Below are 22,945 nucleotides of genomic sequence, written 5' to 3'. Positions count from 1 at the left end.
AGTATTCCATTTAGTCAATAAGGTATTCACTTATTCAATAAATATTTAAAACTACTGCTTTTTATAGCCCTGTTCTTATTATTTAAAAGCTGAGTAAAACTGAAAAAAAGAAAATTGGTGATTTAGTAATAAGGATATAATTCTCACATCTTATATCTGTGCAATTGAGAAAGGTAGATGCAATGTCTGTCGGGTATAGCACATCTTCAGCCAAAGTAAATATCCACTGGATTTTTATCCAGTCAATTATACATTAACCGTGAAGACAAGAAGAGTGTTAAAATATTTTACAAAACCTTGGTATAATCTCTAAAGGTTTAGAAGTGAAATGCACTTTGGAGTTTTTTTTTTTAATAGTTTATTGTCAAATTGGTTTCCATACAACACCCAGTGCTCTTCCCCACAAGTGCCCTCCACCATCACCACCACCTCTTTTCCCCCCTCCCCCTTCCCCTTCAACTCTCAGTTCATTTTCAGCATTCAATAGTCTCTCAAGTTTTGCCTCCCTCTCTCTCCCCAAATCTCTTTCCCTCTTCCCCTCCCCCTGGTCCTCCATTAGGTTTCTCCTGTTCTCCTGTTAGACCTATGAGTGCAAACATATGGTATCTGTCCTTCTCTGCCTGACTTACTTCGCTTAGCATGACACCCTCGAGGTCCATCCACTTTGCTACGAATGGCCAGATTTCATTCTTTCTCATTGCCATGTAATACTCTATTGTGTATATATACCACATCTTCTTGATCCATTCATCAGGTGATGGACATTTAGGCTCTTTCCTAAATGTCCATCACTTTGGAGTTTTAAAATATGTATTAATTCTCTGAGAATGGAAACCCTCTAATAATCTTTAGGGTCTAGTACTATGATTCAACTCATTCAGCTTACATGATCCTAATGAGTTAAACTATACATGTAACTAAATTTTCAAACAGACCATCTTTCAAAATTATCATCAGCAATTCCACAGAAATATACAGTAAGCTTAACAATCTGACACCAGCGAGTTTGGTGGCTCTATTTGCATATTACTAATATTTCAGCTACTGATTTAGTTTAGGTATAGCTTGATACTTATGCTAATTTGCATGCTCTTTCAATAATTCAATACAGACTGAAAAACTACATGCCAATGGAGACCTGTAATAAGTAACCTGTAGTCATGTAGCATGTATATACAAGTAACATGTATTATATCTGTTATACTCTATATTCTCCAGCACTTATCAGTAAATAGGCAAATGTCCAAATATGTTATTGATTAAATTATTATCTACCAGTAGGGTTGTGCTGGGCTCTATGTTTTATACCATTTTCTCTGTTAAATGTTACCTTTTCATATGTTTGAAGAAAGAAATCAGATCATTTGGCTAGGCAACTAAGATCAAACAAACTCAAAAACCTCTTACTTCTGATATTTCTGTGTAAGAATTAGAGAAAAGTGTTTAGGTACAGAGTCTCAAAATATAAAGAAAAGATAATCCATGGAGTGCCTCATTCTTTAGAAACCTCTTTGATAAGGGAGGGGGCATATCTTTTGTACACTTTGTAAAGAGATTTAAACACTAAGAGGCCCTCCCTTCTCTGACCATGGGGCTAGAACCAAAGGGGGTTTGGAACTTCCCAACTTCACAGCAAACGATAATCTTGTATTGGAACAAAAGGCGAGGATGACTCAGAATGTAATTAGGGTTGTGCATCTAAGCAAATGGTATTAAAAAAAGAAAAGAAGACAAGGCTCAGGAAAAGGATGCTCTCTACACTGCGGACAAGGCCAAAGCAGAATGAAAACAATTACCTCCTCAAGTGGCAAATTATAGGCTCAGGGCTGAGAAACCTTCGCAAATTGTGCCTGAATAACCACTTGTTGCTCCTCCCTTCCCAACATCTACACAAACGGGAATACTTGTAATGCTTATATCTAAAACAAATGATGGAGCAGAGGTTTCTAAATAAATTGAACATAAAAGGCTGAGCTGAAGCCCCAGTGCTACGAAAACAGAATGCTTCTGATGTTTTGTCAACATTCTTGTTGATGCCACAACCAATAGGCTTAAACAAGTACATAATGCAAAGAATCCTGGCACCAAGGCCTTGTAAACCCAGAGGCTGGTGACCTGCATTGTTATTTAGGTGCATTTTCTTTTCTAACATGTATTTGCTTTTGGAATATTTCTCTTTCCACATAATGATGAGCAGAGGAAAGGAAAGACATAAAATTTCCTTGCCTGTAACTCCTCTAAAATGTCACCTCACAGCATGTCCCCGATACCAAGCCAAGACATGGCTTACTCAGGCTCTCTGCCAACTGGCATGGACCTAAAGATTACTTGACCTCCTGGAGGGCAATCTTTTTCCCACACAACAAACTTCACAATTTACCTTGCAATAGCCCTAATATTAATACCATATTCCTTTTGTGATATAGGACAGGGGTCCAAAAACTTTCTGTAAAGGGCTGGGTATTAAATTTTAGGATCTGTGGTCTCTGTAGCAACCCCTCAACTCTGCCTTTGTAGGAAGAAAGCAGCCATATTCAATACATAAGGAAATGGGTGTGGCTTGGTTTCAATAAAACTTTATTGACAAATGCGTGGATTGAAATATATTGAATATTGAATATATTTTATTGAAATATATAATATTTTCAATAAAACTTTATTTACAACCACAGGTGGCATTAAGGATTTGGCTCAAGGGCCATAGTGTGCTAATCCTTGATATAAACGATGGAAACTCAAAAGATTAAAATTTCTCCTAGTACATAGTTAGATGAGTATCACAGGGAATATGGTTGAGTATCTCATTTTCATACATATATTTTTAGAGCCAAAATCTACTCATGGAATTCATTCATTTCTCTATTCATTAAAAAAAAAGTATTCTTTCCAACTGTGTTTCAGATATTGTCCTAGAAAAGTAGATCTGCTATAGAAAATAACAGACAAAATAATAAATAAAAACTAGTGAACAAGACAGGCACAGTCTCTACTTCACAGAGTGTAAAGTCTGGGAGAATACATTTTGCAAATATTTATTGATGGTCTACTATGTGTCGTGTATATAGGTATACTATAAAGAACAATACAGACAAGGACCTCTACTGGCATTTACATTCCAGGTAAAGGGAGAAAAAATAAATAACGTGACAAATAATAAGCAATACGAGGTCACATTGTGCCACAAAGAAATAATACAGTATTATATGACAAAAAGTCACTTAGCAGAATTCAGGAAGATGGTAGGTAATAGTGCTCAGAAAAGACTTTCCAAGATGACTTCTGAGCAAAGACCTGAATAAAAAGAGCAAGCCATTCATGCCAAGACATGGAGGAAGAATTTTCCTAGGTAAGTAAATAGCATGTAGAGTCCCTGAGACAGAAATAAACTGGTCTGTTAGAGAAATAACAAGAAAACTAATGTCATTTGAGTAACTGGAATAAGGGAAAGGTGGTAAATGATGAATCATACACAGCCTCAATGTAAGGAATTTGCATTTTAGTCTTACATAATGAAAAACTGTGGGAAAATTTTAAGGAAGAGAATGACACATTCATATTCATTTCAGATCACACTGAACCAATAATTACCTATGAGATTGGTGCTACTTAAAAAAGGCTTCTGTGACATGGCATGGTCAAGGTTAAAGGAGAGATGCAATCACCCTTAGGGAAGGACCTACTTGCCCTAGTCCAAAACACCTGCAATCTGCCAATGCAGACAGTTTGAAGAGAGGCTTGCTTCTTCCTACAGAGAAATCCAAAAGACTATATAGCTCCAACTGCCCAACTTCTAGGGCCCAGAAAGGTTTTTTTCTGTCTTCTTGGATCTTTTGATTCTAAAATACAACAAGAACAGATAAAACCTAACTATTCACTGAAAAGTTAATACATGGACTACTCCCTACTTGGCTTGAAAACCAAGAGTTGATCTCAGATGAAGTTGGTAGGGACATTTCTACAACTGGATTTATAAGACAACTATTCCTTTAAACTTTCTTGACAACTATCATTTTTCCCCATCTCTGTGCATAAATTATATATGCATATTTTCTTCAACTTTAGTGACAAATTTTTAAAAATATAGTTGTCAATTGTCTGCTCATTTCACACATTCAGGAAGCACCCCCACAAGTGCAAATAAAATCCAGAACATCCACCGGCCACCATAACAATGTACACATGCAAAGTCATTTCCAATTACTTAGATTCACATGTGCACATATTATATGCAAATATATATCATTATTGTATGCAGTAAATTGTTGCCTACCGGTCTGGAAGTCCAAAATTATTTTGTTCTCCCAAAGGAAGGTCTAAATGACCTTCAAGTAAACTAGCACAAAGGATTTAAGCAAATTTTAGCATCTAAAAGCAGTTAGAAGGTCTCTTAATTTGCATTATTCCAGCCCCACATACTGGAGCACTTGATATCCTTTACTTTTATATTATGATAACAGAGATATTGTTCAAACCTTCAATAAGCACTTCAGTACATGGATAGAGAACTATTCACTATGCTCAAGGGGACTCATACTCTGAGTAGGAAAACAGCCTGCAAACAAATAGTGAAAAGGACAAGAAGTGCAGTGCTAGCATGGCACACGCAAAGAACGGATTCTGAAAACAGGGGAGAACTGGGAGGAGAAGTGGAATGCAGGTTCCTGTCCTAAAGAAGTGGGTAACAAAGCTGAGACTTAAAGAATAATTAAGTGGACAAGATGGAGCGAATGTACAAGTTTTTGAGATCCTAGATCACTGGCTAAATACAATTCGGGTAATTAGTAACCACCTACTCTAGACTCAATATAGTTTTGGTTAATATCAAGACAAAAGTAATTGTAGGATGCCTAAATGTGCTTGCCCAAATGACAACTAAATGACAATCTATTTAGGGAGGTAAAGTGTACATCCAAAAGAAATAAAAAATATAAGTAGAGGATGTTATTAGTCAAAAATTGCTGTCAATAGAAATACTTAGCCAAATGTTCCAGTAAAACTTTCTCATTTACTAAAATATTTTGGATGGCAATTCATAGCTAGTTTTTCTACTAATAAACATCAATTCATCAATTTTACCTAGCATGAAATATTTACAGTACCTAGACCCTTGTTCTCTGTTATAAGGCATGTTTTTTACTCAATTTATACTTTCAACAACAACAAAAGGAATCATTTGGGAAAGGCAAAAGACATATACATATACATATTTGTGAACCTTTGGGATAGAGGCGAAAGAAAATAATAATTCAAGAAGCACAGGATATAGTGACATCAAAGATTAGACATTTCTGTCAAAGAAAGGTAGAAATAAGTCAAATAAGAGTGGCAAAGACACAAGGCCATTTGTACTTATTGTTACTATCCCAAGACGTGGTCATCTCAGGTACTTGGTATGGTATGCTGATAATTCTGAAGAGAAATATACAATTGAAGAGAACAGGATCTAGACACACAGCCCAAGTGTTTTACCTGACTAAACAGTCCTTTTTGAGCATATGATTTATATCATTCTTCCCCATCTGACAAGCAAGAATAATGCTAGCAACCTAACTCACAAGTGGTGTTAACTGACAGGTTACTACGTAACGTTGATCTCCTTGAATGACACCCATTATACCAAGACACAAGTACCGAAACAGTTCTAACACTTATGATGACTGACACACATCATTTGCCCCCTCACATACCTAACTTCTCATCTTGTTCAGTTGCAAGACCAGAAAAGTTGAGAAATGAGATGTAAGATGTAAGTAAGGGCTAATGTCACGTGAAGACTATTTGTAAAAGAATCCAGTTTACCAAACTTCATGGAAGGTATCAGATTAACATAAATTATCATCTGTCTGCATCTAGCATTTGGAACACACATCCTACATCAAAAACTTTCCTGGTAGTGATGCCATGAGCTGCATAATAATCACCATGCTTTGATTAATTATTTTGCTGAATGGATGATTTAATTGCATTTACACTGATAACCTCAGTTTCTACAGTGCATTGCTTTTTATCCTAACACATCTATTGGGAATCAAAATAGAAGTAGTACAACTTGCAGTATTAAGCATACTAAATAGTTACAGTAAAAAGATTTCCATTTGAATTATCAAAAAAAATACATTACAAGAAATTTAGAACCTGAAGTTAAAAAAATCCTCTAATTAAGGGAAACTTGAGAGAGCTTTTTAACAAGTTCTTTGCTGAAAGAATTTATTTGGTTTCTTGATCCTCCTACCAATCGCATTAACGATGACAAAAGATATGCAAATTTAAACAGACAATAGTCAAGCCAAAGGCTCTGACTCATACCAACAGGGACATTTTCAGCATATAATCAGCTCAATTCAGGTTCGCAAGGGTCAATGTAACCAAAGAATATTTGCATAGTTATGCTTGGCCATAATCTGAAAACTATGCTATAATCACTGACCAAGAACAATGCAAACAAAAATCAAATTTATTTCACACAATAAATTAACATATGAAACATGTGCATGACATAAGCCCAACAGAATCATGTATTTATCCTATTGCTGCTGAATCACTGCATAGCAACAAAAAAATATGCATTACTATGTCTGAATCACCATTATGACTCTATGGTTCACATAAACAAAATATTACATTTTGGTAGAATAACATTCAAGTTACATTCAAGGGACAATTTGGGACTAAATTTCCTTCCCAGCCCCTTCAAAGTATTCAGACTAATTATAATGACTGAATTCTCATTATAAAACTATGTAGGTGGTATAATGAGAATGGTAATAAGCAATTTAACCAAATTAATTTACTATTAAAATATATTTTGCCAAAGAAAAAACAGATATCCTGTTACAAACTACTGCTTTAATTAGTGCTTGAAATTTAAATTTCAATTATCCAAAGGCTGCAGAATTTTGTTTGCTTTCTATTCTTCTGCCCCTATTGATCTTTTTCACCTGTAATCTACGATAAAAAGATTAACTACAGTTCTAGGTTTGGAAACTCTGAAACTACCAAGTTTTGGAAACTCTGAAACTACCAAGTTTCAGTTAACTTGTCAAATAAAGTATCAGTGATCCTAGTTCAGTCCCTAGTGGACAAAAGTAGAATAACTATTACTTGCATGATTAAGCAGGCAGTGCTCCAAGTAAGCGTGACAACTCAGGGAGGAAAAACAGAGCATTTGCCCTTTGTCTATCTTCTTAAAGTGTTTGCTCTGTTAAAATACGAATTTAAAGAAGACTGGACTGGCTATGTTCCTACCTATGTGCACCAAATGAATTTTTAGCAAAGATCTCCAGGAGAAAAGAATTATCACAAATGTGACATTGCCACCCTTCTATCTGACACAGTTGTCTACACTTGTAATCTGCTGTCTACCTGTTACACAATTAAACAGAGAGCAAAGAAAGAAGGAGCTGCAGAAAAGTATGGTCATGTTTTAATAGACATATTTTCAACAAAAACTTTTAAATGGTTTATAGAGAAAAATTGAATGAAATGTGCATTTTGGTTTTTATAAATTGGGATTAACCACATATTCAATATTAACATTCATCTGGACACTTGGCTGCACTGTGGTTACTAGAATGTCCTGAGAGAAGAGGTATTTCAGGACTGTAGCAAAGCCTACACGTGTTCAGCTCCAGTCTGCAGGTGCGCCCTCTGGAAACAACGACCACCAGCTCAATCTCTCCTTTCCCACTGGGTAAACACCTCTTCCTGAGAAGTTCACATTAAAATTTACCTTCAGGATTTTTTTTCACAGGGATGGAAAAAATATATAACATAAATCTGTCCTCTACTATTCTACTCTTTGCTAAAATTAAGTTGCCTTTATATATACTTGCACAATTTCTCCGCCCATATATCATACCTTATACTTACTCTCATTTCACATTAACTTTACTAAAGTTGAGAAAAATAAGTGTTTGGTGATTATTCCTCACCCTAGCTGCACAAAATTTCCCGGCGTGAAATCGATTTGATTCTAAATTAGTATTGCCATTATTGTTTTCTTTTTTCACCAACTTTCTCAAGACACACAGGCTTTTTTTTCTCCCCAAGTTGGACTTTGACAGTCAGAAAAACCAAGCTAAATTTTAAATAAGAGGAAACCAGAAACGTAATAAAATGTGCCATTGCTAGGCACATAAATGGGTTGCCACCAGACCTTCATAGGCTTGCACAACTAGCCTAAAAACCTTGGCTCACCCATGAAGTCACTGGGAGCCAGCCGGCTTGCATTTGCAAACACTGCCTCCCTCCCCCCACCCACCCCGGAGCAAAAGGTAAACACGCAAATGCCCCCTAAGGAACTCTAAGTTAGCTGCACTGCAGAACGGAAAAGGCTCTGTGCAATTAGAAACTGAAAGCAATCACTTACTTTTTGCAGCCACTGAGTATAATTTTCCATCACATGCTCCAGATGTTGAAGTTTCTGGGAAGAGAAATCCGGTTCCACGTGTGGAGCATCTCTCTGCAGAGCGTTTGTGCTGTACTGGTCTGTCGCACTCTCACGACAATTCCCGTCGTGTTCTGGAAGAATGAAAGTGTAGGCACACTGCCCATGTTGAATCCGGTTATATCTTCTCCCACCGTTTTCTGGACCTCGGCGCTGGTTGCTGCACCCTATGTGAGTCAGAATGGCAGCGAGGAAAGCAAAGGAAAGGAAAACTGTCATTGTACTGCCAGCTCTCTCCTTCTGTGCTTCTCGCAAAACTTGCTTCTTTCTTCTGACCTTTAAACTAGTCTTTATTTTAGGTAAAACTGCTTGTTTGTTTGACTTTATCCCCCTCAAAGAAAACTTTTGAAGAAGAATCACAGAAAACTAGCCATTTGTTAGCTTTGTTCTAAAAATGTTATTTTTTTTTATTTCACTGTAATGGTAGTTTCCTTGAGATATTTATTGCATAGTAGCTGAGATTTATTGTTTCCTCTCTGTGTGACTATTCAGCGTGGAGCCTGCCTGAGTCAGCTGCGTGTACATATTCTAGACCCTTTCCCCTACCCTATCTGCAGCAGATCTGCTATTTTCTCCCAGACCTCAGTGAGTTTTATTAAGGTTGCACATCCAAGCCAAGCTGGAAGCAGGCAGCCTTTCACAAGATGACTTGACAGGAATGCATGAGTGTGCCCCTATGCTAAGGGTTGCTGATGGCTTGGAGCAGCGGATCGTCTTACAAATTGGCTAGATGCGCATGACCTGGATCATGTATGGCCCTCCCGCCCCCTTCCGCACACAATTGCCTCCAGCCTTTAGAAGATCCCCGGCAAATCAATAAATAGAGCAGTCCACCTTAATGCACTTCTGCTGTGCATGCTGACCTACTAAAACCTAGCAAACTAGCACTAGGTTTTTAAAATTAGTATGTAATTGGGGAACTCTAAGAAGAAAAATTCACATAATGTCCAGTAAAATAATTTTTGTTAATGAATGATAAATCTGTATAAATATTAATTTAAAAAAATTATCCTTGACTCTGGGAAAAAGATTTAAAAACATTTTAGAGATGGTATTCTCTCATTCTATTCACTCAGACTTTTAGGAGTTGTAGAAAAAAATTATCAGGGAGGGTCATATTAGCAAAACAATTTTTCATAACTTGTCACTCAAGGGAATATAGATAGCACGTACATATTAAGCAGATTAATCTAAGTATTTAGATTTCTGAGATAAAGATTTTAAACGGAACTATTCCCCTGATCAGAATGCAGCCCTGCATGCTCTGTGTATATAAATTGAGCAACTTTCTCACAAAAACAGTGTGGTTACAATTTAAGACAGTGGCCAGAGAATTATTAATTCCTGTGGTATGTCCCAAGCATAGATTTCACAAGGACCTCTTTGGTGTTGCTATGGCTATCTTTAACACTGGTATGGAAGTTCCCCATAAAGTGTCCTGTGACTACACAGAAAAACTAGCTAAGAATAAACATAGATCAGGTGTGTCAGTGGGCCAGCAAAGGGCTGTCTGGGAGAAATCTCTGTTTCTCTTAAGCAACAAAAATTATCAGAAGGCAATTTCCCAAATGTAAACATTTGAACAAAAGGATCAGTAAAACATAAAGAACAGGGTATAATTATAGAATTAAGGTTATGGCACTGAGATCTTTATTAAGTATGTGCAGAAAACATGAATTATAAGCAGGGGCTTTCATCAAGAACTGGGAGGGATTTTCAGGAATGGAGCTTCTCAACTGCTGTTATGGTATAAAAACAGAAGCCACTGATGTTGATTCTTGTGTCCTCAAGGTACAGGTCAGTGGGTAAAGGGCAATAAGATAAGAGATTGGTGTGTAGGGAAAAGTTAGAGGAGAGGGCAAAACAAATCCCAGGAAAAAAATGTGATTTACGTAGGAGAAAATTATCCTGCTGAGATTTATCAGTCTTTCTCATAGCAAATAATAAATTTGTGATCTGATAGTAATGGAATCAAATAATACCAAATACAGCAATAGAGCCCTTGAACTGCCTTTGCAGCTTCTTCCTGATGTTGCATGTCTCCTTGTTGGCTGATACGTACTCATGCTCAATAATAATAATGACATTCATTAAGAGCTTAATGTTTTCCAGGTTGGTATTAAGCACTCCTTATATAAGATCTCATTTAATTATCCCAAGTAACCTGAAAATATGGATATTAAGTTTAATCCCATTTTATTGACATGAAAACTGAGTCACAGAAAAGCGAATCAGTCACAACTCACATAGCTAGTTAGGGATGGTGCCAGTATATCAAATCTGGCAAACCAGTTCCAAGCCTATCGTTCTAATCTCCAAGCCAACCAAAAGGCTTCCAAAGGGCTCCAGCTGCACTGATTCACAGCCCTAAAGCAGACTAAGTGATGGTACCAAGCAGTGAAACACTGATTAAAAACCAGTTTATAGCACCAAAGTGATTTAATCCTTCTCCTGTACCCAAAGACAAACAGGAGTGACGGGTAACCTGTGCAGTACAGTTTTTAAAGGCCCACAAGGACAAAGTAAACTGGCAAAGCACGATTGTCTAAAACCATTTTCCAACATTGCTTGGTTTGAAAATTATTCCTGGAAAAAAGAGAGTCCAAAACCAACACCTTAAGTGATTCACTAAGAACTAAATACAGCTGAAAACCAGCAGAAGATACAAGAGAAGTGAGGTTTCTATTAAAGTGGTCCTGTGTTTTTTAACACCCAAGACTTAAAAATCTGTTTTTCCATGTGGTGTGTGTGTGTGTGTGTGTTTAAGTTTTTGTGAATCTACACATGCTTGTTCATATAAACTTTTCCAATCTGAACAAGTGTAACGAAGGAATGCACAATTTCCTGAGGGAAAAGTAGACAACCAGGAAAGGGAAACTTGAAATGCAAGTATTCAAAAAGGGGAGGAGACAGAGAGATGGTAAGAAAAATTGATTTCTTTTCCAGAAAAACATACAAACAAACAAACGAAACAAACAAAAACACATGACACTGAAAGTACCAATGTCAATCTGGGGGGAAAACGTCTCAAGATACATTCCAATGAGCTGGAAAACACCAGGACGCGTACAACGAACTCCTATGCTTCGGGGCGTCAGCTGGGGAGACACTGCGTGCCTTTGGGAATCCTCATGAGATGCTTCCAAGGACCCGAGCCCACCCGACATCAGTATTGTGGGTTGCTGATGCTGACTATTCAGTCATTTAGGAGACTTCAGAATTTAAGAAGTAATATGAAAAATAAGCCATATTTTTAAAAAAATTCTTGGCCACACCTCCAAAAAGGTTTAAAAATGTTCTAAAAAACTAAATTGCATTCAATTGAATACTGAGGTAGCTTGATCTTGAAAACTTTGTATCCTTGTATTTTATTTGCATTATTAGAGCTCTGGAATAAAGAGGTTTATGCTTTAAATTTCTGATCTCTTATCTATAATAGTCCTAGTAAACATTAGCCTCATCCAGAAATTTCCAGTGGGATAGGGAACACCATTTATATGGAAACCTGATGTCCCTAAATCTGTCCTAACAACTAGTCACTGTTACTTCTTTTGTGAAGCGTTCTTAATTTCTCCAGGCTCAATAAGGGATTCTTTCTGATGTGTTTCAATAACCTTCTTTTCATATCTCCATAATGGTACTTTTCACACTGCTTTCTAATTATTGCCTTTTTGGTTTATCCCCCCCTCTAGCTGTGAGCTCATAAAGTAATCTCCTCTTTCATCACTGATTTCCCAGCACTTGCTGTGCACTCCGGTTGAAGGAATGAAAGAACAAATGAATGACTAAATGAGCTAATTCAATTACTTAGTATCTGACTGCTACATAACTGGGTACATCTGTTGCATTTTTGGGGGATGAGTTTGCCTAGAATCTGGATGGAGCCAAACATTCTAAAGAATGAGTTAGATATAATAACATGGTACAATAATAATGCATAACATTTTTTTAATCCATAACAAATTAATTTCCTCATTTAACAATTACAGCAGCCCCCTAATTATGTATTATTATTTCCATCTTGCAGATGAGAAAGATTGTGGCACATAGATATTAATTACCCAAGATCTATGTTCACTTATGTGGTAGAGCAAGAATTTGATCCTCAATCCATATATCCAGGGCCCACATCATATCCCACTGAGCTATAATGCCTCCACCAATACCTCAGTATTGAGAAACCGGGAGAAAGCATTTCTTAAATGTAGGGGACTCAGCAACCACATGGCATTTATAACTAAGATGAGTCTCCTTCCTCCTCCTCTTAACCATGGCCTTCATGGATTCATGTTATGATCTTCCAAAACAGAGCTGATATTAAGCAAAGATGCACCAATATGGTTGTCCCATCTACTAACAAACATCTAATATGATTGTTCAGGTTATACTCAGGATAAATTCTGAGTGGTTTGACCTGTGCCATATTGCTTGTTTAATATATTACCCTAAAATAACATTAAACAATATAAAATAGAATTTTTCTCAAAATCACCATCAGACGCCTCTCTAGCTTTCATATAGACCTTTATGATGACAAAAGGGGTGGGAAAGCATTCTCCTCCTGTGTATACTAAATACCACGTTATTCAGCACATATCCTATGGATATATTCTTGAAATGTATCCTATATTTGAAGGGCACCGTATTTTATGGCTCTGCTCTGGCACTTTCAGAGTTCAAGAATATCAGTAGGGCTATGGCAGTGGCAGCTATGTCTAAAAGGAAGCACTTGGCTGCAATCCCTGGAGGCAGAGCCAAGACCCCTTCACTCAACTATGTAAGCATCAAAGGTATCCACAACAGATGGAAATACCACAGGGGGCTAAAACAGAAGAGCAAAAAGATGGAGGATATCACCTGGTGACTGATGGCACTTCATGAGTACATGTGAAATATCCATCGGTAACTCAAACAAATTGGAAAGACTGCAAAGAGATGGAGACACTGCCGTGGGTGGGGTGAGGAAGACACTGCAGTGGGTGGAGACACATAGGTAGGTAAAGAACATAAAAATTATTATGTAAATATTTCCCTGCCTTCTGATAAGAGAAATTTCTGGCTTGGTGGGTGTCTTGCTATGTAAGTCAGTTTTTAACTGTAGCTACCTATACGTTGGAAAGAGCTCAGACATAATTAATTTATTCCACAAAAGAAAGTAGAGAAGGGAGGTGCCTGGGTGGCTCAGTCGGTTGAGTGTCTAACTTCAGCCCAGGTCATGATCTCACCACTTGTGGTTTTGAGCCCCGCATTGGGCTCTGTGCTGACAGCTCAGAGCCTGGAGCCTGCTTTGGATCCTATGTCTCCCTCTCTCTCTGCCCCTCCTCCACTTGTACTCTGTCTCTCTCTCAAAAATGAATACATGTTAAATTTTTTTTTTAATTTAAAAAATTTAAAGGAAGTAGAGAAGGGACTCAAGAAAAGGTCTTGAAATTAAAAACTGGGGCTAGACAGGTTTGGAGAAGAGTCAAAATAAAGAGGAAACCAGTGGCTGTGTGGCTATGAGAAACTTGGGAAGATACATTGAGGACAGAAGTTTACAGTGAGATGATGTTTCCTGTGAGATAAAAATCCCTCTTTCTCAGTAAAATAAGTGGGTTTTGGGCAAGTGACTCACTTTGGCATGAATGAGAAGAATCATTGGTCCTTGCTCCATATACGGAGCTAATATCTGGGTTAGACTGTTAATGTGAACACAAATAAAACAATTTATTTCATTTTGGTCTTTCACACTAGATTAGAGCCTCCCCAGAGCCTAGACTGTATCTATCCCCTTTTTCTGGCATACAGAATGCAACTGATAAATATTTGTGATCCAGCTGACTGTCTGAGTGACTCATAATTCCTGCTGATGAGATCTGAAGACATAGAAGTATCACCCTCCTTGGAGGTTTTCATGTGTTCATCTTTACTAGGTTCCAAATCCCCACTTTCTAGAGAATCATGTAAGAGATTCAGAATCTATATGTTTCGAAAAAAATTCCAGAAATTGCAGCAGAACAGTACCTAACAGTCCCAGTCACCCACCCACTATGGTTGAAGAACCATTCAAGAAACATTGTAGAAATACCTCCAGTGTGAGGTTACTTGTTAATTCTACAAGAGAGATAACTTCTACAAGTACCCAAGTCATAAAAGAAAACAAACAGCTGGAGACTGTAACAAGTAGAAATACAGATGCCAACATTCCCCTCATACCAGAATGGAGAAAGATTTCCATTGGAGACCCAGTGAGATGAGATTTTATTATGGGAAAAAGCATACAAACCACTTTGCATTTATTAAATCCTCCTTTCTTCTCTTTTTCCCTATAGAAATCTTGATTCCTGGATGAGAAAAAAAATGCAAACGTCTCTCTATCTCAACTTTTACAACTTCAGATAGAACACATATTTTACATCTTCTCAGAAACTCAAAAAGAACATGACTGAAAATGAATGGCTGGAATCACCATGCGATGAATCATGTACCCAACAGCACCTGGGTGGTGGCTAATCCTTGAAGCCAAAGCTCATAAATGACGTACATTGAGCAATGACTGGAAGATTTAAGACTCTCTGTGATTCTGCCATTCTGTTTGTGATTTGGGAGTTGTGACAACCACTGCTCATCAGAGGTTGGATGAACTGTTCTGCAGCAGTTAAGGTGGGAGGCAAATTGCTTTTTGTTTTTGCTTATTTCCTGTTTATACTATTAAACAAAATTGAATCACACTGGATAAGACATTTAATTATTCTTAGTTTCCTTGACCCTAAAATGAAGATAATAATACAATATCACTTTTTAAGGGGAATGTGAAGATTCAATATAATAATGGATATAAAGTACTGAACACATGTCGAGAGCATATCAAGTGCTCTAAATGTTAAGGTTTTGTTTCTAAATTTGAATTTTTTCCTTGTGCTCCAAAATGATCTTTTAAACTTGTTTAAACTTTATGACTACATTTACCGAACTCCATTCCCCACCATTTCATCTTCTCCATTGTTTAGAATAACTTCTGAACCTCTTAAAAATCACATTTAAGTGATTAATATGGGACAGTGACCACATTCACAATGATTGCTCACATCAATAGTTCTAGTTTCCTAGAGAGCAGGGATGAATGTTTTCTTCCTCACTGCTGCATCCTTACCACCTGTAACAGTGAGTGTCTGACACATAACTGGTGTTCAATAAATATTTGCTGAATGAATGAAACAATCTGGAAATAATTTAGTAAGAATATACTATTCCACAGAGACATCTAGCAGGGCAGACACACATATAAACCAGTCACACTGAGTAGTGTGATGAGAATTTGACTCCCTGGGAACTATGGGAGCAATGTGGATGCCATTTATGGCTTCATCACTATGACTTGTTATCAGACTCATTTCCGGTCAATTCAACTAGATGACCTTATTTTCAAGAGCTTCTTTTATGACTAGACTTGTGGCATATATCACTCCATTCTGTTTCCTAGGATAAGGAGATAAAGTAGCAAGTGTTTGCCTCTGATAAAACGAAAAAGAATTGAAACATTCTACTATTAATCTTATAAGAAATACATAGCCTGGCATGACTTGTACATAAGCAAAGGAAATCTTATTTTATCTATTTTTCCTTCAATACTAATTGTGCTTCCCCCTTGGACTCTAATCAGATTAGGAATTTGGCAATTAAATCAGAAAATAAAGTCCAGTGGTATATCAAACTTGTAAAAATATAATGGCTTAACCAGGCTCTTAGGTCATATGCTATAGGCAAAGGCCCCTCCTTTCAATGTTAACCTTAAATGAAGTGCCCATTAAATCTGAAAAGGTTTTATTTTCTTTTTCATAAAATATGTGCCTCGGTTCTTTCCTCTTTATCCTCCTTTTACAGGTAGTAAAAATCTTTGAAAGGGAGAATTGTGGCAAATAAAGGCTAGAAGACCACCAGTAATGACTGAATAGTTGGAAAAGATTGTCATAACCATTTTATTCTCTATAGGTAATTGTTCCTTTTACTTGTGAATGCAGAAGGGCCATTTTAAATTCCAGAGACACAAAACAGCCTGAATATTTAGCAAAATGTTTCCCAAATTTGTATCACATTCTCCCTCAGTGTATTTATCAAAAAAGTATATACATGCCCTTTGTACTATTATTTACCTAATAGTTTCCTTGACTCAAATTTTAAGTTTTCTGTGTATCTTAGATTTACCTTAAACAACAGTATCTGGAAAAACCAATCACATGTGCTCTTTCCTAATGTATATTAAAATAAATACAGAATATTAAAATGAATGTCCATAAACCACCCACCCAATATTTCATGTTGTCAGTGGAATATGTACCACACTTTGGGAAACATTACTTAGTACTATCAACAGCAGGGTACTCTCCCTTTGCATAATGAATGAAGTAATACCTCCTGTCAACATTTCTATAGAATAAGACTGTTTTAGCTTCTGCAGTCTCTCAGGATCAGTGTGCATCAGGCCCAGAGTGCTTGGGGATTGTTCCCATTTTGCAGTCAAATCAGAAATACAAAAAAGTTTTTGAATTAGAGGCTTCAGCACTTACACTGCCAGGGAGCACATGAAAGCCTCCCTATATCTCAACCTGGAAACCATGGCAAAGGGCTGGCAGCTGCCCTACATGTGATGCTCTCCGCTAACAAAAATGTCCACCTGGAGACCTGAAATTGAGACTAATGATTGACCAGGAATTTCAACAGCTTTTCTCGTGATTCTGTCAAGGGAAAAAATAGTGAGGTTATTTAGTGTCTGAAGAGTAAATCTTCCTTTTTTGTCTTGTTTTTGGATGAGTGTTGGGGAAATAGTAAACAAATTTCTCCTCAAGAGTTGCATTCCCCTTGAAGAATTTACATTCCTTCCTGACATCCCTCAAGGAGTCATAAAAACACATCAGTCTAAAGAGGGAAAGGAGAGTTAATATTTAAAGGAGCAGTTAAGAATCAATTACCCTCAGTTTAATAATAGCTAACATTTGAGTACCTATGATATGTCCAGCACTGTGCTAATCATTGTACCTGTATTATCTGCTCTGTTAACAATCACAAAAAGTCAATATGTAGGACCTTTATTACCATCATTTTATAGAGGAAATAACAAACTCAGAAACTTCAATCAGGACTTAATCCTAGGGTTTTCTGGTTCCCGAGGTAAAGCTTTTAATAATTATATATATATATTATATAATACAATATATGTGTGTTATATATAACATATATATAATTATATATATGTTACATATTTATATATATGTGTGTATATATATATATATATATATATATATACACACACACACACACACACACATACACACACACAAGCCTTCTGTAAGTCCTTTGAGGGCATCTGCTCATTTGGATTTCCCAGAATTATCTTCCTAATTTTTAGCATACATTTCCCTATTTGCTTTACCAGAAGAAGCAGCCCAGAACTTTATAACCAATTACCCATAGGAAAGTTGTAATAGTTGAAAATGAAAACTATTGGTAAAAGTTGACGATTATATTTACTGTGAGTCAATCACTTTACATACATTATCAAATTTAACCCTCAAATCAAGCATATCTGTGATGATGAAGAAACTAAACCTTTATAAATTAGAAACTTGGCCCTGATTACACAGAAGAGTGGCATTTTAAACAGGCCATCTTACTTTAGGGCCCAATCATCTTAACACTAAAAAAAATTATCTAAAATAAGTGGAGGGAAAAAATCATCTACAAGATACTTATGGAGGATCTTAGCCAGTTGTATTCTTATCTTCACTGAGTAAAAAGGATAAGATTAATTTGTTGTCCTCAAAGTTGGAATCTGGGCTGGCAGCAACAGCTTCACCAGGGGTCTTGTTCACGATGCAAAAATCCCAGGTCCCACCTACAACTATTGAATCAGAAACTGGAGTATGGGACACAGCTTCTTTTTAACAAGCTTCACAGGTAAGGCTGGTGCTCATCCACTGGTTTAATTCTTTAATTCCTTACCCTAGCAGAACCTTAGGATCACTTGAGAACTTTACACAAATAAGATGCTTGGGCTTGTTCCTAAAGATTCTGATTCACCTGATCTGGGGTGTAGCATAGACAAGGACCATCAGATGGGGGGCACAAGTGTCCAACTTCGGCTCAGGTCATGATCTCACAGTTTTTGAGTTCGAACCCCATGTCAGGCTTTGTGCTGACAGCTCAGAGCCTGAAACCTGCTTCAGGTTCTGTGTCTCACTCACTCTCTGCTCCTCCCCAACTTGTGCTCTCTCTCAAATAACACTAAAAATATTCTTTTTAATTTTTTTAATGTAACACATGGTTCTAAAGTATATAGCCATGGTGAGAACCAATGGCTTGATGGAAAGACTTAACCAAGAAAAAATATGGAGAGAGCTGAATTGTTTCTAGACAGAGAAATAAATAGTAAACTTACTTAGATATGCCTAAAAACATTTCTGGAGGGTTCTTTAATTCTAGAATTATAAAACAATGACCTTGGTGCCTATAAAGTGCTATATATTTAATTTCTGATGAATTTGAGGATACAAAGATGACCACAGATTAAATAAACCAGAACCAAGAGATTAAGTACCTCCATGGTTCATATTGTGTTGCTGTCCTTGAAGTAATTTATCTCCTAAATTTCTATTTTTACAATCTTTAAGGAATAAAATATTTATGTCTTGTTCACTCTTGATCACAATGTTGACCCTTGTCTAATAATTTACAACTGCTGCTCTGATGACATTTTGTCTCTGTTCCCACAAAGCATTCTTATTTGTCCCTCCCAAAATAAGCAGTCAATGCCTATATTCTTATCTCTAACTGCTCCAATATTGGATTTTTCATCTGGGATGAAGGAATATTTGGGAAATCAGCAGTGAGAAGAAATTCTTCCTAAATAATCACAGAGGGTTTAGAATTACTGGTTGTATCCTATGATTATACAGCCTGCTTAGATTCTATATCTTCCATAAGAAAACCAGGAATAACTACTTTCTTATATCAAAATATACATCCTTGCAATATTATATTTTTGTATTAATATAAATTATAAGTTTATATTAATATAAATTCCACAAAAAGGAATGAAATACTGATACATATGACAACATGGATGAACCTCCAAAACATTATGCTACATGAAAAATGTCAGAACAAAACGTCACATATTGTGATTACATTTATATGAAATACCCAAAATAGGTAAATCCACAGTAGAGCATCTAAGGAGATTACTGGTTTTTCCAGGGCTGCAGGTAAGGACAGGTAGGGAGTCACTGCTTAATGAGCACGGGGTCTCCTTTCAGACTGATGAAATGTTTTGGACCTGGTAGTAGTAGAGGTGGCATAATACCGTGAATGTACTAAAAATGCCAGAGAGTTGTGTGCTATATAATGGCTCATTTTAATGCTATATGATTTCACTTCAATAAAAAATAATTTTTTAATGTTTATTTTTGAGAGAGACTGAGTGTGAGTGGAGTAGGAGCAGAGTGAAAGGGAAACACAGAATCCAAAGCAGGCTGCAGGCTCCTACCTGTCAGCCAACAGCCCAACATGGGGCTCCAACTCATGAACCGCAAGATCATGACCTGAGCCAAAGTCAGACACCTAATTGACAGAGACACCCAGGTGTTCCAATATAAAAAGATCATAATTTTTACAATATTTGGTGCCACATCTCCAAAAAGCACACTTGGAGCTGCATTTTCAATGGATTACCATGAGATGCATTGAAACAAAACATGATTTTTATGATTTTTACTTTGTTTTTTTTTCAATAGTGAATATTCTGCTACTATGTATTAAATACTGCATGGTTTGCCCAAGCTAAGATGAAACCACATCATAAATCAATAAGCATTTTGCATTTTCTTTCATTATCTACTCAAAGTCATGCCTACTGCACCTCTAAACATTTCATTAAATCCAATTATACAGCAAACATTCCCAAAATAAACTTAGAATGTATTGCAGTTTCACTTAACAGTATATAAAATGCTGTGTTGTGACAGGTATCAACTATCCATTAGATACTGAATCAATTTTTCTTAAGCACTACTAACTGCTATGATTTTTATTTTGAAGTAATTATAAACAGGAAACTATAAAGGTAGTACAAGAAGGACCCATGCACTTTTCACTATTTATCCATTGTTTTCATCTTACCAGTAATTGTAATTATAGTATAATATACTCAGGAATTGGGCATTAGTACAATGTGCATATATAGTTCTTTGTCATTCTATCACATATATAAAATCATATATTCTCTACTGCAATAAAGATACAGAAATATCCAACCACCACAAAGATTTCTCCCATGCTATTCCTTTAAGTCACAAACTCTCTTCTTAACACTCCTAACATGTTTTTCCATCTCAAAAATTTTATTATATAAAGAATGCTATATAAATGTAACTATTTAGTATGCTTTCTCTTGAGACTGGCTCTTTTTAATTCATCATCTTGTCTGTCCTTCAGATCTATACAAGTTTGTGTGTTCAGTTCTTGTCACCAAATAACATTCTATGGTGTAGATGTACCATAATGCTTAATCATAATCTATTAAGGAACAGTTTGATTGTTTCTACTTTGGGGCTATAACAAATAAAGCTGCTCTTAAAAACTGTGTACAGGCTTTTGCACAGACATAAATTTCCATATCCCTGCCATAATGCCTTAGGAGCATGAATGCTGGATTCTACAGTAAAGGTTTATTTTTTTTAAGAACCCACCAAACTCTCTATGCAATTTTATAATTCCACCAGCAATATATGAGAAGGCCACTTTCTCTATATCCTCACCAAATGATAATTTGGAATTATCACTATTTCTTATTTTGGCTATTCTAAGAGATGTCAAGTCATCATAATCTAAGCTTACATTTCCCTAGTGGCTAGCGATATTCAATATTTGTGCACGTGCTTATTTTTCATGGTATACCCTTATCCATGAAATTTCTCTTCATGTCTTTGCCCATTTTCTAGTTGGATTGTGTCTATTTTAATATTTTTAAGAGTTTACTGTTTGTATTAAGAGTTTTAAAAATATATCCTAGATATGAGTCCTTTGTCAGATAAATGGTTTACAAATATTTTCTATTCTATACCTTGCCTTTAAATTTCTTTCTTAATAAGGTCTTCATAGTACAATAGCTTCTAATTCTAATAAAGTCTAAATTGTCATATTTTTAATGGATCATGCTTTTTATATATTAAGAAATCTTTACAAAGTTGAGGTACTGAAGATTTTCTCCTATGTTATTTTCAATTATATTTTACATTTAAATGTCTGAACCATTTTAAATTATTTTTTTGTATGATATATGAGGTGTAGGTTGATTTTTGTTTTGTTTTGAGGGGGTTGCTTATAGATTGCTTCAGCACTAATTTATTGAAACGATTTTTCTTCCTACACTGAATTGCTTTTGTACCTTAGAAAAATAAATCAATTGGTTGCATTTGTGTGGGTCTAAGTTCTTTATTCTATCCAATTGATCTATGTGTCTCTTCTCTCAATAGTACCACCACACAGTCCTGGTTTCTGCAAAATATCATCATTCTGAAACTCAGATGAAGTGATTCCTTTTACTTTATTCTTTTTTAAAATAAAATGTTTAAGCCAGTCTAGCTCCCCTGCCTTTCCTTATAAATTTTAAAGTGATTTTGTCTAAATATATAAAAAAAATCCTGCTGATATATTTACATGTATGTTAATTTGGGGAGAACTGACATGTTTCCTATTCTTTACCATATTGAGTCTTTCAATCCATGGATGGATATGCCTCTCCATCTAAGATCTTTGATTTCTTTCATCAGTATTCTGTAGTTTCTCACTATACAAGGCCTGCATAAATTATTATTTCACTTTTGAATGGTTACAAATGCTATTCTTTACCTAATCTTGGTTTCTATATTTTCATCCGTAGTGAACTGAACCATAATTGATTTTTTTAATGTTTATTTATTTTGGAGAGAGAGACAGAGTGCAAGCAGGGAAGGGGCAGAGAGAGGGAGATACATAATACAAAGCAGGCTCCAGGTTCTGAGCTGTCAGCACAGAGCCTGATGCAGGGCTCAACCCCATGAACCATTAGATCATGACCTGAGCCAAAGTTGGATGCTCAACCAACTGAGTTACCCAAGTACCCTGAAACATAATTGATTTTTAAATGCTTATTTATATCCTGTGGACTTATTTAACTCACTTATTAGTTCTATATGGGTTTTTTTTGGAGACTCCTTGCATTTTCTACATAGACAATCATATCATCTACAAATAGGAATAGTTTTATTACTTTTTTTTCAATTTATATGTCTTTTACTTTCCTTTCTAGCCTTATTTTCCTGGCTAAAACGTCTCCAAAATTTTTTCCATAAATTAAAAGAGAAAGGGCAGTTTTCAACTCAAATATGAAGTCATTATTACATTTATACTAAAGATAAAGAGAGGACAAAAACAAAAACTACAGACAAATGTCACTCATGAATATACAAGCAAAAAAACTTCTTA

The 22,945-nt window shown here is 36.1% G+C and overlaps 1 protein-coding gene across 2 annotated transcripts in view; it reads right to left on the bottom strand.

Moving 5' to 3' along the window:
• LOC115284867 (angiopoietin-1) overlaps positions 1-8,715 on the bottom strand; it is a 232,851-nt gene extending 224,136 nt beyond the window's left edge. For both annotated transcript variants that reach the window (XM_029931332.1, XM_029931331.1), the window contains exon 1: positions 8,369-8,715. In XM_029931332.1, the coding sequence (XP_029787192.1) occupies positions 8,369-8,665 (297 nt within the window). In that variant the 5' untranslated portion in view covers positions 8,666-8,715. The remainder of the gene's footprint in view (positions 1-8,368) is intronic.
• Positions 8,716-22,945: the final 14,230 nt, after the last annotated feature.

Source organism: Suricata suricatta, unplaced genomic scaffold, assembly GCF_006229205.1.
Source record: "Suricata suricatta isolate VVHF042 unplaced genomic scaffold, meerkat_22Aug2017_6uvM2_HiC HiC_scaffold_24, whole genome shotgun sequence".
In the NCBI taxonomy this organism is placed as follows: domain Eukaryota; kingdom Metazoa; phylum Chordata; class Mammalia; order Carnivora; family Herpestidae; genus Suricata; species Suricata suricatta.
The sequence above is the reverse complement of the archived record's forward strand: the minus strand, read 5'-3'. Positions and strand labels throughout refer to the sequence as shown.